Source organism: Musa acuminata, chromosome BXJ3-4 (genome assembly GCF_036884655.1).
Source record: "Musa acuminata AAA Group cultivar baxijiao chromosome BXJ3-4, Cavendish_Baxijiao_AAA, whole genome shotgun sequence".
Lineage (NCBI taxonomy): Eukaryota > Viridiplantae > Streptophyta > Magnoliopsida > Zingiberales > Musaceae > Musa > Musa acuminata.
The window spans coordinates 4,778,601-4,798,027 of NC_088352.1; the positions used below are offsets into that span (position 1 = coordinate 4,778,601).

At 37.5% G+C, this 19,427-nt stretch overlaps 2 protein-coding genes and 1 long non-coding RNA gene across 3 annotated transcripts; 1 reads left to right on the forward strand and 2 right to left on the reverse strand.

Moving 5' to 3' along the window:
• The first annotated feature begins 3,695 nt into the window (after window positions 1–3,695).
• Window positions 3,696–4,855, forward strand: LOC135634953 (uncharacterized). The gene is made up of 2 exons (XR_010495511.1): window positions 3,696–3,847; window positions 4,237–4,855. It is a non-coding gene; the product is annotated as an uncharacterized LOC135634953 (long non-coding RNA).
• Window positions 4,856–7,061: 2,206 nt separating this feature from the next.
• LOC103980748 (protein trichome birefringence-like 19) lies at window positions 7,062–8,883 on the reverse strand. Its single transcript, XM_009397232.3, has 2 exons — window positions 8,258–8,883; window positions 7,062–8,070 (listed from the first exon to the last, which is right to left on the reverse strand). Exons 1-2 carry the CDS (start codon window positions 8,783–8,785, stop codon window positions 7,261–7,263), a joined length of 1,338 nt encoding a protein of 445 aa, XP_009395507.3. The 5' UTR covers window positions 8,786–8,883; the 3' UTR covers window positions 7,062–7,260.
• Window positions 8,884–11,033: 2,150 nt separating this feature from the next.
• LOC135634952 (uncharacterized) lies at window positions 11,034–19,087 on the reverse strand. The gene is made up of 12 exons (XM_065145717.1): window positions 18,930–19,087; window positions 17,997–18,124; window positions 17,732–17,794; window positions 16,776–16,897; window positions 16,553–16,668; window positions 15,651–16,458; window positions 13,783–14,511; window positions 13,435–13,656; window positions 13,218–13,313; window positions 12,924–13,118; window positions 12,652–12,765; window positions 11,034–11,692 (listed from the first exon to the last, which is right to left on the reverse strand). The coding sequence occupies exons 1-12, from the start codon at window positions 19,025–19,027 to the stop codon at window positions 11,432–11,434; spliced, it is 2,952 nt and encodes a 983-aa protein (XP_065001789.1). The 5' UTR covers window positions 19,028–19,087; the 3' UTR covers window positions 11,034–11,431.
• Window positions 19,088–19,427: the final 340 nt, after the last annotated feature.

A 19,427-nucleotide genomic window follows, 5' to 3' on the forward strand; every position in this document is an offset into this window, starting at 1 on the left:
TATTAATTCCAAACCTTTCAATAATTTTCTTTGAGAGATAAATATATCTTTGTTTATATTCATCACCTTCGGATCAAGAAAAATATTAATCTCTCCTAAGAATTTCAATTCAAATTAGAGAGAAAGATCACCATAAAATTTTGAAATCTCTATTTCAACATTATGGTTGATGATTATATCATTCACATATAGAAGAACAATAATATATAGGGTTTCTTTTTTTTTTAATAAGAAAAAAAAATCATAAAATTATAAGTGTTGACTAATTTTTTCATATCATGCCCTGAGAGTCTACTTAACCCGCAGAGAACCTTCTTGAGCTTATAAATATAATTTGATTTAGAAATAAAAGTATAACTTGATATCCTTTTATAAATATCATTATCAATTTCATCATATGGGAATGTATTCTTCACATCAAGGTACCAAAGCTTCCATTTAAGATTGGCTATCATATATGTCATCTTGGCCACAGGACTATATGTTTCCTCGTAATCTTCTTTATATTTTAAGAAAACCTCTTTACAATAAGTCTTGCCTTATAATGATTTATACTTTTATCTAACTTATGTTTCACCTTATAGACCCATTTGCAAGTAATTAGATCTATATTTGTGAGCTTTGATACAAGATCCAAAGTTTTATTTTTATAAAAAGCATTCATTTCTTCATTCATAGTATCCTCCCACACCTTAACATCTTTGGCTTCATCAAATCAAGTAAGTTTAAAATCATCAATTGGTTTATCGAAGAAATAATGATATGCATATATTATCTCTAACTCTATAATGTGCTCATTTGACAATTATTCTTTTCTATTTTTTTAATATTAAAATTTCTTTTTTTATGAATATCATTAAGCCACCTATCGTTTCGCTCGATCATTAATAATAAAGAAATAACAATAATAAGCACATATAAAGGAAAAAATGAGCTAAAATATATAAGAACATTACATGATAAAGGAGACTCAATCAGGTTTTCCACATATATTACTTTTATTATTATGATTGAAATTTTAAAAAAAATTATTTATAAAGGATAATAACTAAAAACATCATCAAACACAACATCTCAGGATACCATATACCTATATGTATGAATCAATGCATTTATAATATTTCTTCCTTTTATCACAATCAATAAAAATATATTTCTTGATCTTAATATTAAATTTCCTTCTCTTTGAGTATGCTATATAAACATAGCATACAGAACCAAATACTTTTAAATGTTTAACGTTTCTCACTAAACATGAGTTGATATGAAAATTTCAGATTGATTAAACTAAGAGAAATTCAATTAATAATATAAGTTGCACATATCATACCTTGTGCCCTTTGGGTAAATTTTTTGCAGGAAACCAAACACTTATGAGTTTCCATGAGATGTCAAATTTTTCATTAAGCTACACTATTGTTTTTTTTAGTGTATTTGCACATGTAAGTTTCCTTTTGATACCATACTCTTTACAAAAAGAGAATAATATATAAGAAGTGAATTCTCTGCCATTATCGATATGCAATCTTTTAATTTTTTTATTTAAGAGTACTTTCAACTATTAACTTAAACTCTTGAAATTTTCAAAAAAAAAATTTGATTTTTCCTTCACAAAATATATCTAAGTGAATATTGTAAAATCATAAATAAAGAGAAGCATATAACGAGAACCTGAATAATGAAAGGGTTGTTTGTCATTTGCATCGATGCCGACATAAATGTAGAGCGACGGTGTCCATCCTCTTATTATTATCAATGCCGACACCGAGGCATAACGACACTACTCTACATCCGCATTTATGTTTGTGTTGATGTAGATGTCAAGCAATCCTTTCGCCGTTTTACATTTGTATTGACATCGACGAAATTACTTAAATGGTATCAATGCAAATGCAAAGCATCAAAATCTACATCATTCTTTTCCTTCTCTTTCTTTGCCTCATTTATTATTGTTGCTCTCTCATCGATAATAGTCATCTACAACTCCCACCGGCGCAATGCTATTTATCATCACCAAAAAACATAATGCGACGTTAAAATTATATTTTTGCCCATTGTTTTCATACTTCCGTTGCTAAAATCGATAGCGTTAAGATAAATAAAATTAGACGTTTCACTTTTATAACTATACGAATTCTAATATAAATTTTTAAAATTTATTAATCAGGACACTAAAGAAGTCTAATTAAAGACGATAATATATAATTAGCCCCCACCATTCACTTGTAAAGCGATACAAACTGTTTAGATAAGTGAAAACAAGTCCTATTAATGGTATATGCTAGATCAAGATATCTCATACAAGAAGTTTTCTTCGTCCAATTGGTTAGTACAATTGGATGTATAAATCTTAATCTCAATAATAAGGTATTAATATCAATATTTGTTGACCTATAAAATTTGAGGGGCTTTTGTTACCAAAAGAAATGGCAACACTACATATTCTGGAGTACCTACACAAAAATTGAGGGGCAATATTATAGTACAAGTTTACTATCTCAATAAGAGGTGAAGAATCCATTCACCTCCATTTCTCTCATAGTTTCTTTTTCTCGAATTACACTCATGTCATCAGAATGATCACTCTGACATCTGCATTGCTATCTGTATCACCAAAAGGATTTTATAATAAATTTGAATGTTTAAATTTAAAATATTTAAAAATCAACCATATGCATTTGTCATAAGTGAATGCATCGAGCATATAAAGATGCTTGGTTCAATTTTAATATGTTCCACACTTCGATACTAGTATTGTAAATTAACTTATCATGCATAATAAAAAGGTCTATCTAGTTAGGTTGCATGGGCTGATTTTATGCTTTTATCGAAGATGAATGCATTATATATATATACATACATACATACATACATACATACATACATACATACATACATACATACATATATATATATATATATATATATATATATATATATATATATATATTGATACAAATAGACCTTTTGTATATTTATGTTTGTATAGGTGTAAAGTGACTTCCTTTTTATAAAAGACTTAGAGCTCAAGTCTGAATGGCACTAAATATACCTTTTTATGTGACTTTAATCCAATACATTAAATACTTTAGAAATCAACTTATTATAATAAAACAATACGTGTCAATGTACATTTTTTAGCCATAGAGAAATAAATAGTTGAATAGGTGTCTTTCCACAATAATTCTTACAAATTTTTAAAAATACTATATTGATTCTTACAAATATTAATGTGTGTCCCTTGGAAAACTCAAGCTAATCACTCCTAGTCATGATTAATTATATATATTACTGAAGTTGATCTGACACCGTTGACCTAGCCGTCCCGAATCTTGATGCGACATACGGGCGGGCGACGATGTGGTCAGGATCATGAAACGGACGGCTCAGCCTGACGACTCACGGCTTCTCCTGTCCCATCCACGTTGCGAAACACGGGAAGACTTCACACACGTGTCGTTTGACACACCGTGTCTCTGGATGATCGGGCAAGTCGAATGTTCTGTGCCGTGGATAAGACAGCTTATATGAGTACGTCAAAAGAATCGTCGCGGGATTTAGTCAAACCCAACATTTCTTACGAACCCACCAGCTTTGTTTCTACTGATAGGAAGGATGGGTCCCGCGGTGGGTCCCGCAGGAACGAGTTTCGTTTCTCCAAAGAACACACCGGTAAAAAGTGGGTAGAAGGGAGTAGCTCTTCTTGCTCATGCTGAGCTCATCCATCCTCCCCTCTTCATGGAAGCACATGTCGCCTGGCTCTTGTGATCCTCCTCTTCCTCTTCCTCGTCTCTAATTCCAATCCGGTCTCCATTTCGGATCCAAAGCGGACAACATGATTGCCACAGTAAGTGATCCCCATCTCCAATCTCATATCTCCTCCTCGCTGCAATCGAGTGATCTCTGGACGCAGCGGTTTATCGATCTCTTCCTGGCCTTGTCGGTCTTTTTCGTGGTGGATTCGATGGTTTCTTTTCTTGCTGAGGTTACAAAGCCGGAATCGGTCGATAAACCTCTGCATCCGGACTTCCGCCGACAACCATTCCTCCGTCCTCCCCCCAACCCAAAACACTTCCCCCTCCGCGGACCCCACCTTCTTCCTCCTCTTGTTTTCGTCATCTTATATAATGATTGGGCAATGAAGAGGTGGTAGCTGTTAGGGCTAATTGATACGGCCCATTCGATGCCGATTTCGATCCCTTTTTTTTTACTCAGATTATTGTCGGCATTCTGCAGAATTTCAATCAACGAATAATGGTGCCATCAGCATTTAGATCGATTCAAAATGGGTGACGTCTTGAGTTTTGATGATGGACAGAGAAAACAGTAAATATGTTTGATTTAATGTCTCTCAGTTCTTTCTTATGCCTTCAATTTTTCATTGTTCTTTTGGATTCGTTTATCATTTCATTATCTTCACAATTTGATCTATCCTTATTTTGGATTATTCACTGAATAGGACGTAAATGTTTTGTATTAAACAGACAGCAGAGAACTACTAGAAATATTTATTTACAGAAACTACCATTATTGGGTTAATTCGTCAAGAATGAGAGGTCGGAATATACTCTGAGATGGCTTAAACTTGGCTTTGGGAGGACTAAATGGGGAAAATAAGCTCAACTGGTCAAATTAATGTGACAGGATGGCACAGTTTTTATGAAGATGATTGAGATATATTCCATATTTTGATGTTTAAACAGTTAGCCTCAGAAATTTTTTTCATTTAATCTATTCCTTCTACCAAGATTTGTTGTTCTCCATGGATGTGAACCTCCCTATATTTGTTATGTTTGTAATGCTTGAAGGTGAATCTGTATAAAGAATTTAAACATAAATATTTTTCTAACATTTAGCCACAGGAATATTTTTCATTTAATTAATTCCTTTTACCCAGATTCCTTGTTCTACATGCATGTGAACATCTCTATATTTGATATGTTTGCAATGCTTGAAGGTGAATCTGTATAAAGAATTTAAACATAAATATTCTTCTGACATTTAGCCACAGGAATAATTTTCATTTAATTTATTCCTTTTACCTAAATTCCTTGTTCTACACGGATGTGAAACTATCTATATTTGTTATATTTGTAATGCGTGTAGGTGAATCTGTATAAAGAATTGAAACATCAATATTTTTCTAGAAAAGAGCTATATGTTACATGTTTTTTTTTTTACTGTGAGAGCACGTGGTGTATTTTGTTGTGTGAATTATACTTGCTGGAATATGGTGGTGGTCATGAATACTGATCTTTGGATTATTTAATTGCGTGCATGACATAGCTACCTGTTTATAACATGTGTTCTGTTGGATGTGTTTCAAATGATTGACAAGGTTTTATATTTCATTCTTATCTGCAAAAACATAAATTGCATACTTTGTGAATTAGAATACAATGCATATGGAAAATAAAGCAGTCAAGTAATCTGCATGCTGAATGTGTGCCTGACTCTGTTTTTTGGGTAGAAGGGTCTAAATTCTTAATGCATTACGATAGACAAGGCGAGTGAGAGAAGAGAAACTTGTCAGGAACCATTTTGAGAGATATAACTACATTTATGTACTTCCAACCTCATTTTCCTTGATGTATAAATAGCCCTGATTCGTGGATACCTTGTGTAAAAATGGTGATATTTAATTATCATCTTTCTTGTTTTCTTTCCTAATGACCTTACTACCTTCTCTACTTGTTGGATAATTAATAAGACATAGTAGCTTGCCAGGGCATAGCTGACCATACATAAAAACCAACATACCTTTGTATTTGTATTCAAATCAATTGGCAGGATAATAGACTTGTCTAGTTGATTGAAATTATGATAGCAGTTTATTTTCTCTTTTTAAGGTATAATGTTGTTGCTATTGCTGTGTGTCATCAATTAAATGCAAGAATCTCTTCTTGCTTTTCTTTTCTCCTCCTGTATACTTGTGTGAATTTTGGTAACTGTCCTATGGAGCACAATCTTTTTGAGGCCTTCATGCCATGTTATCTTTTGTAACATTTCAAAAGAAGTGAGAGTGTTACCAATTAAACAGATCGTGCAGTTCTTTCAGATTATTATTCCTGCTTTATTTTGTTAAATCTTGAGCACTTCCTAATTGAGGACTTTTACTATGTCATTCTCAAGTTCCTGATTTATGTTATTTTCTTGTTTGTCTTAGTAGCTATGATAAAATAGTTTGCTTCCTCTATTAGGTCAGACTCTATTGTTAATGTCATATAGTTTCATGTAAAGAATGGGTCGCCTAGTGGATGAGACCTCGATCAATTTAGCTAGTGTTGGATATGTATGTGAAATATATTATTGAAGTTGCTCATATCGTAGAACACAAAAGTTACTTCATTAGTTTTACTGAATTTGTTCCACTTAGTCCTTGAGATGTGTGGTTTTTTTTTATTCTTTTTTTGTGCTGCCTTCTTGCAACCTTAATATCAACATTCTGCATGTTTTAGTTGGTTAGTAAATAAAGGGTCTGCATGATCTTGCAACCTTAAGGTGTTAAAGGCTGTAAGAAGATCTTTTTCCAATGTATGAAAACATATGAAAAAAATGATGAACCAATTAACTTGACTATACAAACCCCATTTTCTTGGCCAAAATTTATCTTTGCAACCATTATAAGTTTCAGTTATGCTCATTCAGCGCTTGATTTCACTCAACTTCCTTCAAAATGATTTGAAGAGTAGACACACAGTGTTCTACCCCATGCTCAGAGGCTAGTAGTATTTAGGGACCTTTTTTGCTGAACCACTTCAATTCTAGGCCATGATGAAATTACTGTTTTATCAGCAAAGAACACACTGTGAGTGCAATCTGATGCTCTTTCAAGTTCAAACTCTGGTTATTGGAGGATCTTGTTCTCATTTAGCCTATTTACTGTCAGTAAAGTATTACACCTTTCATCTTGAGTTCAAGGGCTCAATGAAGCCAAGTTATGGTTAATGTTGCAGAACTTTATACAGTGTCTCCTTTCACTGCATATGCACCACCTGCATCATATTTTCTTCATTGTTCTCCCGAATTGGTGTATGCTGCAATAGTTTATATGCACCAAATTTGATGTTATGAACGTCTCTCCTCCATATATATTCCATAAATTTGTTGAGCTATCAATGTAGAACATCGTTCATAGTTTCTTACAGCTTGTAGCTTCGTCTTCAAACAATCAAAGCACCTTCGCTGACGTATGATGCAGCTTTCTTCATGTAGAACAGAGTGGATCTACTTTCCAAAGAAAGGAAGGCATCGACCCATCTACTTGATGGTGGACTTCCGGGCGTTCCGAGAACGCGCTCTCCCACCCTCGTTCTTCAGCATGTGGAGCAAGAAGTCGTTCCACGTGTCGATGGGCCCCGGCAGGCACCAGTGCACGCAGTCGTTGTACATCGTCACCTTCTCGTGTGGCAGGTGGCCGTACCGGCTGGGGTGCCCGTCCGGCCTCAGCAGCATCGCATCCGTGGTGTCCAGCAGCCGGAACCTGACGCCCTTCTCCCGCCCCTCCATCTCTGCCTCCCGGAACTCCTCCACCTGCGTCATGTACATCTCGAGGTTGATGCCGTCCAGTCTCGTCTCGTCGCGGCGGAACGGCTGCTGCCGCACGCAGTTCCCCCCCTTGTCCCACTCGCCGTTCTCGAAGTGCGACGGCGCGAACGTCCGCAGGAACACCGTCCCCCTGAATCCTTCGAGGCTGTTGAAGACCCCGAACGCCGCCCGGAACGCCCGCCGGTAGCTGTAGTACATGGTCAGGTCGGTGACGTTCGGGTCCAGGCAGTAGTGGCAACCGACGAGCTGGCCGCCCTCGAAGAACATTGCCGGCCGGAAAAACCAGTGCCCGGCCGACACGATCACGTAGTCGAACTCCGTCATCTTGGTGGTCCAGTTGGTGTCGGGCTCGTCCAGGTACAGGTTGAACAGGCCAGTGTGCGTGGGACCATTGGGGTCGGCTTCGTGGGCCCTTACCAGGAACGGAGACCAGAAGCTGGCGACGGTGAAGTTGTGGGTGGGGAAGTGATAGCGTCGGAACTTCTCGTCTTGAGTGAGGGAGGCATCCACCACGTACGTCACCTGCAGATGCATTTAAGGAGAAGCCTCATGCTGCAATGGTTGAGAGCATCGGAAGTAGCATTACGGTTGATGTTCTTATCATTCTCTGTTGGATGCAGGTCACTAAGTACTGAAAGTGCAGCTTTTTGCTACACGTTAGGGAAACACCAAAGAGCATGAAGACGAAGACTGAAAATGGACAACTCACTCTGTGGAGGAGACAGATGAGGGACTGCATTTGGTTCCTCCCGACGGAGTCGCCGACGAACGCCAGGGACTTTCCCCTGACGAGCTCCAGGAACTGCGCCGGGTTGAAGACCGGCAGCTCGCAGTGCGTCGGTTTCCACCTCCACTTCATGAAGCCCGTGTCGGGCCTTCCAAACATCATGCAATTCTGGTGGTCATGGATGGCCCAGCAGCTCTCGTTGGTGTAGTACGGCGCGTTAGGGTTCGGAACCCACTCCCCTCGGAAGATGTCACACGAATGCTGTGCCACTCCCAGACCGGCAATGGAATCACGGGCCATGTCACCCGAAGAAGAAGAAGAAGATGATGATGATGATGATGAATCGGACAGGCTTCTCCATGCAAGTGATGTGGCTAACAAAGGGAAGAGATACAGAGGAATGATGGTGAGGAGGAGGAGGGTTGCAGTCAGAAGAAGAACGATCCTGGAGGTGTTCTGAAGGCTCGTTCTGCTCCCATTCTGAAGCTCCGGGCATGAGTTAGCCTTCATGGGGTCAGATAGAAGCAGGGGACAAAACTTTGGTGCAGGTAGCTTCTTCCTCTGTCTGATACTAGCTGCTGCTTGCTTGCTGTTTATATATAGAACACAAACTCTGTGTGTATGTATATATATATACATATCCTATTATTTGCATGTACCGGAAGTAAGGTGGGAGATAGTGCAGAGAGAAAAAACTATAAGCTATTGTTGAAAGAGTCAGTCATGAAGTTGCCATACTACCTTCTTCCGCAAACTATGAAGGGAGTGGAAGAGAGAGACATGGTGAAGAGAGAAGAGAGATTAACTATGTCAATTACTGCCTCACAATGTAGAAGTAGAAAGGTCAGAAGAACCGCATGTTGCCATGCAAGATGGTGCTTGAAATTTTCTTAGATCATCCTCCACCTGCCACAAATCATATGAGACAGCACACACAATTTTTTTAGTGTGGCCCAGAGATATTATTCCATGGATGATGATGATGTGCAATGATTCATCAATCATTGAGGGATGTCATATTTGGATTCTTCTCTTTGTGCCCAGTTCTTCACATAGTTTAGGTGCAGCTATTGTGCTCTATCATTTGCAGCAGCATGTGGCTCCCAAGTAGAATACTTGACAAGTTAATGTGAAACAGTTTATTCTCTGTTATCCTCTTTCTTCTTCTGTGCCTTTCTCACAAAGTGTGTTGTTAGGAGAAGAGATCCACAAGCACAATGGTGATGTCTCAGGTTGGTGTGGTGGCAATGAAGGTAGAAGAATGCATGTAACTAAATATATTTTTAGAGCTCTATTATATTTGTTCTTCTGAAAATTCTGATACTTGTGCAATCATAGCAGCAAACACAGGCACACACATACCAAAACTCCATTGTTACTTCAGCAAGCTTTCATGATTTCTGAGGAGATGACTTGCCTGCATCTTTCTGAGAGCTCTTGTCATCACAGCATAATCATACAGAAAGCACTCATCAATCATCATCCTGCACCCTCGTAGCTTTCATGACATCAACAAGATTAAGATAATAGTGTCCTAACTACATGGATTCTTAGAACAATATCTCTATATTTTATGATGAATAACCCACTTAGGTCATCGGTCCAATCCAGGTAGCTTTCTTCGTTTCACTGCATGCGAGCATCAATGGAAGAAGAAGAAGAAGAAGAAGGGAGGAGAATCTTTTGGCGGCTGCCGACACTTGCGCTGATGTGAGCATCATAAGAGGGTCCCTCGCCGCATGTCGGGTGGGAAGAGAAGTCCACGCCGCTGAGGGATTCCTTACCGATCACCAGTGAAGAAGTCGGTAGGAAGTGAGTGTCTTGCATTGGTAAGCAGTTGGCATCACTAGGTTTGGTGCAGAGTCCCACGCCAAGAAGGGAGAATACCAGAGTGAGCGAGAGCTGTGAACAGGACCAGAATCCAACCTACTCATTCTGAACTTTCCATAATCTCGCTAACCTGATGTTTCTTTCGTCCTGTGGTCAAGGAAGAAGAAAATAAAAATTGAATGAAAGTTCTTCCTTTTGAACGAGTGATCGCAACATGCGAGATTGAAACAAGAGGGTTAAAGGAGACATCCTTACTTGGTTAGCCAATGGGGGAGCTGTCGAAGCATCGCACTCTCCCGACTTCCCCACTCGCTGGCGGCAACCATACCGACACAAGTCGGACTCGTAACCTTCACCACTTGTGTATGCTTGAGAACGGAAGGCATTATTGTGTGTGTGGATAAGATATAGGAGGAAAAGGAAAGAGGTTGACTTTTTGCTTGGCTTACACATGTTAAGCAACAAAGTTAACCATTAGACTCGATCCTATTGTTTCATTTTGCTACTCGGTTGCTTTGGGAGGTAGGTGATGACTTATGGCCCATATCTGATATCATGTGTGGAGCTGCACAGAATCCCCAAGGGATGGATTCCCTGTTAGTCCATCGAGAAAGCTGTGCAGTCTTCATAAGATCCATGGATTGGACAGCAACTCGAAGCACCAATCCATTAGATCCATGGATTGGTGCCATACTTATCAGTGTAGCTTGCTTGATGTGTCCCTTTGTAGTTGTTGACAGCAGTTGACCAAGAGAGGAAATAAGTTACTATTAGTTTGTTATGTGATAAACAATTTAATCTCACATGAATTGCTGAATACGAGAACACCGCAATACGAGATCCACCCAAAGGTATAAAACTGTACGGTACATTATTCATCCAAAACGAATAATTCATCGTGAACTCTTGTACCAGTACCCGATGAAGATGACGAAAATAAATGATGAATTATAAACACATTTTGTCTTACATCGATTGAAGAATACGAAAACATGCGTACCAAATAGTTGTGCCACTTCCTTTCACTTGTAAAGCTGTATCATCAAGGTACAAACTGCCTAGGTAGGTGGAAACAAGCTCTATTGATGGCATATGCCAGAAGAAATCTCAGACAAGTTTTCTTAGTTCAATTCGATGCATAAACCTAAATCTCAGTAGTAGGGTACTGACATCAATATTTGCTGACCTGTAAAATCTGAGGGGCTTTTGTTGCCAAAAGAAGTGACAACACTAAATATTCAGGAGTATTTACCCTAAAACAAAATAAGGGGCAATCATCATAGTACGTAGAAGTTTAGTGCCTTTTACAAGAGGTGGAGAATCCATTCACCTCCATTTCTCTCTGAGCTCCTTTTTCTCGGACAATGCCCATGTCACCAGAAGGGCAGCAACCAGGGCGACGATTGTGAGCAGCAGCAGAGCGTAGCTGAAGTCCTCAGTGAGGGAATCGTATGTCCTTGATGGAGCAATTCTGGTGAAGAAGAGGTCCACACCGTAGGAGAAGACGAGCGTGGTGGATTCCAACTTGGCAGGGGTTGTCACAATGCCCCTCAGGCCCTCCACTTGAAGAGCATGTGTCACGTAGGACTGCAAGAAGCGTCACACGTCAGCGTGGGTTTGTGGCCATGTCATGCATGTATGATACCTTCCTAGCAGATCTTGAAGTAAAGTTGATATGGTTTTATACTGTTATTATGCAGATAAATTAATGCAAGGTAGCAAAAAATTGCAACAAATAAATCTAAAAAGTCAAAATATCTATCAAGCATGCTCTAGACATTAGCAAGGAAGTCAAAAGAGTCATTAGAAGGATTAATTGACAAGCCTAGTGCATAAAGATACAACCAATGTGGGGCCTGGAGAGGATCAAAGATAGAAGCAAATATATTGTTAAGAAAATTAAAAAAAAAGGTCTTACCAGCTGTTGAAAAGTCTTAATTTCACTAAGATGATCAATGTGCTTGACGGCTTGATGGTAACTCCATACACACAATACCTAGAAGTTGACCTAACATCTAGTACTTCCTCTACTGAATACTTGTTCTTTCTCCCATCAGATGAACCTCCTCCTTTCAAGTAAATCTCAATCCTTTCAGTAATTCTTCAAATTTGTTTCAAGGGGCTTATATATAGTGATAACAATAAGATTTATAGAATTTTTTATTTAGACTCTTGATCCAACCGTAAATAGGCCCAGAAAAGATGATGATGGAAAATTTAAAATAACTCCAAATAGAAAAAAAGCTAAATTGTTTCCTATTAAAAAATTAAATCTGATTTAGACTATAATACACTAATATACCTTAGTGTTGATCTAAATTTTTATTTTTTTAGTGGGTTACGTCAATCTTTAATTAAGAGTAATGCAACAAAGATTCATCATCAACAACACTTACCAACTGGAATTCAAGGACAAGTAATTCTAAACAAAGCAAAGTGGCGCGTATATTGTAAGCTGATTTCACTCCATAATTCAAGGGTTTTAGTAGGCAAAAAGGAAAGGCAAAAACGAAGGTAGAAGTAAACAGAAGTCATAAGCAACTAACCTGGGGGACAATTGGCAAAGAATCAGTCAATGGTATGATCCCCTCTTCCTTTTCTGATTGTGTGGGATTGACAGAACGTCGAGGATCAAGGAAACGTTTATCAAGTGCTAAGACCTGTAACATAAGAAACAGATCAAGCATATATTATAATGAACCTTGACAGATGACACCATTAAACAATCTTCATGTAAAAGCTAACCATGTTCCAATGCTTGAAATTCATAAGCCTGAGTACCATTAGTTTGGTTATTCTTAAATTAACAATGACTAACCTGATCCCCTATTGTGCCAATTAGTAGCTGCTTTGATGTTATTCCCTTGGCTGTCGCTGTCACTGCCATGGACTTCACCGAGTGAGTAAAAAAATATGATTGTGATTTGACAGTCACCTCCGGTTTAGAATATGAAGAAATAGGTGCTGTCAAATTATGCTTTCCCAGTACAAGCTTCCACACATCTTTGTTATCCTGTGAAAGATACAAAAATTCTTAGCCATAAAACCTTCAGTATAGGACATAAAAGAAAATGATGAAGGAAAGAATATGTTATGCATATGAGGAGTCTACCTCTCGAGATTGATCATATATCTCGATGACTGACATCTCATGTCTGTGTGCTCTAAGATTGAAGTAGTGATAAACAACCCAGTTCTCACTCACGACCTTCAAGAGAAAAGCCAAGGGAGTGCATTATGTTATTGTCTAAAGAAATGCTCAAGATCAACACTTGAATATGCAGATGCATGGTTGAAAAAAGAGATACACTAAAGAAATGCCATCTTACAGCATGAATGGGGCCTTGCGCTCCCTGATGAGACACACGATGTAGAATACGCCCACTGACAGTATCAATTAAGTAAGCATATAACCAAGCTTCTTCTGGGGTTGCAGACCCAATTTCTCCAGAAGCTTTAGGAGCAACAGTAGCAACAAAAAGTATATTTTTTGATATGTATTTGTACATCACATCCTGATCTGCTACAATCTTTGCTTGGGTATGAACTATCTGGAGAAGAGATGGAAGTAATTAATAGGATATTGTTAAAACACAGTCACAAGAATGAGCTTAAATATAAAAAACTTATATCTACCAGATAAACTAAAGTAAAAAAGTGACACGATAAAGACATACCTCATTCATTTTTCTTGTTGCAGTTAGAGCAATCGTCTCGGACTCACAAGGGAAAACAATGGACCACAATTCTTTAGGCTGAAACACATTCTCAGCCATGTCCTGTTCACCTTTGATTTCTAGTGAATATCCTTTAATTATGTTTTTTCCTACTTCAACTGAATACCAGTAAATATTTGGCATCTCATCAAGGAAAATTTTAACAGAATCAGAAGTTTTTGGGTACAGATGGGCATGTAAGTTGTCATCTATTACAATATGAAGATGCTGTTCGGTTGAATCAGTCAAGGGCAAAGGCATTATGTGCCTCACAGAGTGCTCTAGTACTAAAGAGTTGTGCACTTTCCCAGTGTAAGCATCAACGATTGAGAAAATGCCTGGCGCATCAAAATTATGACCACATCTTCCAACCACAAGGACAGACGGATTCTCATGCATTGCATGATGATGAGGGACTTGCCACTGGTATACATTTAAAGCAAAAGGATTTCCACATGTTTCTGATTTACGAAGGACAGGAAGTAAAACAGACCAAACAACACGGCCGTCACCAGTGTGTAGTGCCAAAACTTTTCCAGCTCTAGTTAGCACAATAATTAGCTTTCTGAATCCATTGTGATCCCTTGTCATTTTATTTTTCTCAAAACTTTTGAGCCGGATAGCTTGTATAGCAGCCACTTCATCGGGACTTGCAAGCATGAGAGTTCCTTTAAGTTTCAAAAAATGTCCCTTTCACAAGCAAACAAAAAAGAGAGGAAACATCATTAATAAGCTAATATAAGTCGTAATTGTGATTTGCAAAAAAATCAGGGTTTTGTTCCTGGAGCTCTTCAACTGAAATCATGTCACATAATTTATATAAGATTGGAAAATGAACGTTTTCTGCAAATATTGCTGAGAAACCAAAAACATATAATAAACTAGAAAAAAGGATTTAACCTGACAAAACGTATATGCACAAATTTCATTTCATATTAACACAAGAATGAAGACAACACGGTGAAAAAAAACCCCTCCATCCACATGTCATTCTCTTTTTAAAATAATGAAATAGTCAAATGTTTGCATAGATAACTGATGCAGTAGTTCAAGAGTATAAATGAGATGAACGATCTTTTGCATAGACCAAAAAAAAAACCTACATAAAAGAGTTCAATAGTATAAATTAAAATGGAACTATCATCAATACCATGTTCAGGGAAATATTGACATATTAACTCTTTTAACTTGTTCATAATTACCTTGAAGGTTCCATACATTATTACATTTACAATATTGGCAATTCGCAGATCCCCATAACTAGATTGAGGGTTAACGTTTCTAAAAGTTCTACTTTATTAATAAACACATGAGGATCGACAGTTGATTATAATGAGAGGTCTTAGATGAAACACGTATGAACGTAGGACCTATCAAACCACATTACAGTAATTTGAGTGGTGCAAGTAGAAAAAAAAGACTTCTTAACATGTCAGATAGACTAGCAATCAGCATCCAGAAAATCATGCAAATTTGAGTGAATTGAATGCAAGAAGCAGGCATGATAACATAAATCCCTGAAAAAGAATTAAGCTCAAAGTATATCATGGTGGTACAGATGATTTGGTGACTACAGGAAGGGTTAAAAGATCTTCAAACGTAAACAGATCGGTGGATTACTGACAATCATCGGAATTTGTTTTAGGGTAAATCAAGTTGTCAGAATCATTATTCCAGGAGACCCAATGATATATTCCTTCTAAGAATGTTGTCCACAAATGAAAAGTTATTTATACGCCAGCAAGCATGAACTGTGATATAAGAATTATCATCTCTATAAATCTTTGGTTTGTTGTTGCAGAAGAAATTCAATGTGAAGGAAACAGTACCTTAAGCCACTCAAAAAGGCTGTGCTCCACCTCTGCAACTGACACACCTTCCTTTTCAACAGGCAGTTCAGATGTTGTTGAATCAACAATAGATGCCAGTCCATCCTCCCTACTCCAAACAATCTCACCTTGTTGCACCAATAATAGTGAGTGATCTTCCATTACAACTAAAAACCGAAAACCATGGGTTCTATCTGTTCGCATATAATTATTAATAAAAACCTTCTCAATATTTCCCCTTTGACCATCCATCTGTATGGTTTCCTTAAGAACCTCACTTGTCAAATCAGTATCAAATTTCACTTTAAAGTGGATCCTCGATTCATCATGCTGCAAAATTGCAAAAGCTTGTTGTTCTTTTGATAAAGGAAGAGCATCACTAATGGCTGATGGATAGTTAATTTTCTCAATAATCTCCAGCTCATTGACACCTTTAACTCTTAACAAAACTATTGATGATGCAATATCTACGGCAAGGATGCCATTGTATTTTGAAGGCAACAGTGTAGCTTTTCCAGAAAACTCTGGAATGAGATCTGGGATGTATATCTGTTGGAAATTTATAACTCCATTTCTGAAGCTTATTGAAACTAAATATGTTCTGCTGGCATCTAATGCTACTACCACATCATCAGAAGCAAGAGATGCTTCACCACAGAAACCACTTTTAAAGGAAGCTTTGCTTTGTTGCAGCACCTCGCCAGTCTTATAGTTGACATAGTAGGCAACAAATTCTGATGAACCAATGAATCCTAGAGCATAAATGATATCACTCTCATGAGGCTGAAAAACCTGCTGAATCTCTAAGCTGTAATCACAGTAGAGAATTGCAAAGCAAACTATTTTATACACAGATGAAGTGGATATTTCAAAAAGGAAGACCTAAAAAAGTTAACAAGTACCTATTAGTGGACAATTCTTTTCTCCAAACAATTTGCCCATCTGTGCTTGATAAGGCATGAATCAATGATCCACCAAAAACAAGAATCAAATTATCTTTTCCCACATTCATGTTTGCCTGCAAGTTTATTGCACTGAACTCATTTTTTTTAAAAGATAAATATATCTATGTTTATTCATCTTAAAATGTATTAGTTTCTGCACATGCAGATCTTTACTTCGTACCGGAACATGCAACAAAGATTTTGAAGGTGCTGAAACTTGAAGAATTGACTCCCATATCATTTGACCATCAGGAAGGTTCCATGCCCTTAATATACTTCCTCCTGAGGATAGTGTAACAACATCTGAAAGAAAAAAAAAACAGAAATGTATTTATGAAAAATATTTAAATACTGGTTCAATAACTGCCAGACTAGTATGTCACACATATTTTGTATGGTATACCAATTTGTACACCTGGTACAATAAAAAATAATAATAAGAAAAATAAATACCGACTAACACCAGGGTATATGGTACAATATATATCCTGGTTAGAAAGGTAAAGACTGGTCCATGCAAACTAGTTCGACAGGTACTTAAAAGTTAAAACCATGATCCATGCCATCATTTTCTTGACATATAAAGAGAAAACATGCAAATTTAATTTGAAATGACAAAAGATTTCCTGTTGTTGAATGATATATTGAGAGATTGGTTGCTCAAGAACAAGGTTTCCTTGTTATCTCCAGTATTGTTCCAAGCAATAGATATCAAGGAAAAAAGATAAGCTTCCAGCAAAACTAATAACTGAACAAAACATCACCACCGAACATAACCAGCTATTGCTAGTGATTCTGCTCAATCATAGAGGACAAGACAGCTATTACCCTATGTTCCTATCAACAGGGATGCTATCAGGTAAGATTTAGCATGATCCAAATCTAATGATGGTTTAAAGGATCCAGACCCGGACCCAAGCATGAATCCAACAAGAGGATGTTGATAAATGTCAAGGTGCAAAAAGAGCCCCACATGCATAAATATGCATGAAGTTCAGAGCATGTTAGTTTGATGTGGGACATACAGCTAAAAGTACAAATTTAAAAGAGTTTAGATCAGAAGGAACAACATAGAAAGTGTAGAATCAAGCATTATCACCCTAACTATACATCAACAAAGTGATAAGAGACGATTACATTTCCCAAGAGTGATGTCAACTTGATCAATATGGTCAATTTTCCCAAGAACATGCCTCCAAACTGCACAAACACAAGATGAATGACATTAGTCAAACTCTTAAGGGAGAAGATAACTCAAAATTAGAGTTATAAATGCCATCAAATAAAGTTGCTTAATATGTAATTGGAGTGGCTTAACTGCAATATAATAAATTGGACAATAGACAATAAGCAGAAGATACCTAGCACACTAATATTTATAACACATAGAAGTTGAACTCACATATATCGCCTGTTCGGAGATCAAGAGAAGCAACAACATTCTCTTCAGTAGATACTACTACACGCTTTCTCCCTGTTTTTTGAGTGTGAAAAATGGCATGTTTCACTTTCCCAATGTACTTCTGATGCCTGTAGTGTGAGAATGAGCGGCTTAGTTTATTCAGAAGGTGACAACAACATTAACAAATCATCAATAGGCCTCTATTGTAATATATTACTGCTAACAATATTTAGAGCAACAAGCAACATAAACATCACTATAAAGAATAACACCAGATTTTGATAATCACAATTGACATTCTTAACGTAGCAAACCAAAATATTGTCGGACTAGTTGATTGGAGCCCTTACCTTAAATTTACTATTTGAAGTATTCCTACACAAAATTTCAAAATCAGATATGTATTTGTGTCTAAATGGGCAATCTCCACAGGAGATACATAATAGTTTAGTATTGTATGGCATATGCAAATACGTACAATAGTTCATGACAATAATAGTCCTAGCAGAATATATTCAGCTGTGATTCTGCTTAAACATCACATATAGAATACATTCTAAGAACTAACATATAGATGCAAACACCTTGGCTTTCACAATGTTCAGCTCATCCATTTACTTCGATAGTCTGCATAAATATAGTCAGTAGTGATCAATCGATTGCTACCCAAAAATTGCAACTTGACAATGATTACATCCCAACTGATACTATTTATCCAGATAGCAAAAGGTCGAGCTGAGAAAATTACTCGATTCGCATCATGGACGGCCACAGAATATGCTTTATTTGGTCTGAATATAAGGAATTGGTTCGATCAGGAGAAGTAAAGAAACCAACACATCATGCAACCCAGGATACCAAAGAGGAGAAAAGGAGAGGGAGGGGCAGGTGACGATGACGTGAAAAGAGAGCGAGAAGAGTGGATCTACGAACCAATCTGCGAGCCCGACTTGGTCCTCGAAGAGCGCGGTGGAGATCGTCGAGGAGAAGACGAGGAGGATCATCAAACCCAGACAAGCCCTAATCGCCATGGCCGTCCGCGGCCGGAGATGCCAGAGATCCGTAGCGCGACGAGGACTATACCTAGTCCCATGTGCGGCGACGGAGCTCAAATTATGGCGGCTTATGACCCATTAGACGGCCCAGTTATTCGTTGGGCCCATTAACTGGCCCAATTACTTATGACGTTCGATTTGGATTATTTCGGCCCATTCTATGCGGTGGTTGCGTGTCTCCACAATATATACTACCAAGTAATTGGAAAAAAAATTAAACTTTTTTTTGTTTTTTATTTTACACTCACATTTAAGGAGAAGTGATTTTTTTTTTCTAGAAATTGAGGTCATTTCTCATCTAATGGATACAATGGTATTGACTAAAAAAAATAGATAGTATTAAAATAGAAGTGTGCACAGAATATTTTGATTAATT

Bases quoted from the DNA above. Each gene is read 5' to 3' on its own strand.
- LOC135634952 (XM_065145717.1), bottom strand. From the start codon at position 19,027: ATGGCGATTAGGGCTTGTCTGGGTTTGATGATCCTCCTCGTCTTCTCC. The intron at 17,795-17,996 runs GTGAGTTCAACT...GTGTTTGTGCAG, and splicing joins TCTCCGAACAGGCGATATAT to TTTGGAGGCATGTTCTTGGG. The intron at 16,459-16,552 runs GTACTTGTTAAC...CTGTGATTACAG, and splicing joins AAAGAATTGTCCACTAATAG to CTTAGAGATTCAGCAGGTTT.
- LOC103980748 (XM_009397232.3), bottom strand. From the start codon at position 8,785: ATGAAGGCTAACTCATGCCCGGAGCTTCAGAATGGGAGCAGAACGAGC. The intron at 8,071-8,257 runs GTGAGTTGTCCA...ATGCATCTGCAG, and splicing joins TCATCTGTCTCCTCCACAGA to GTGACGTACGTGGTGGATGC.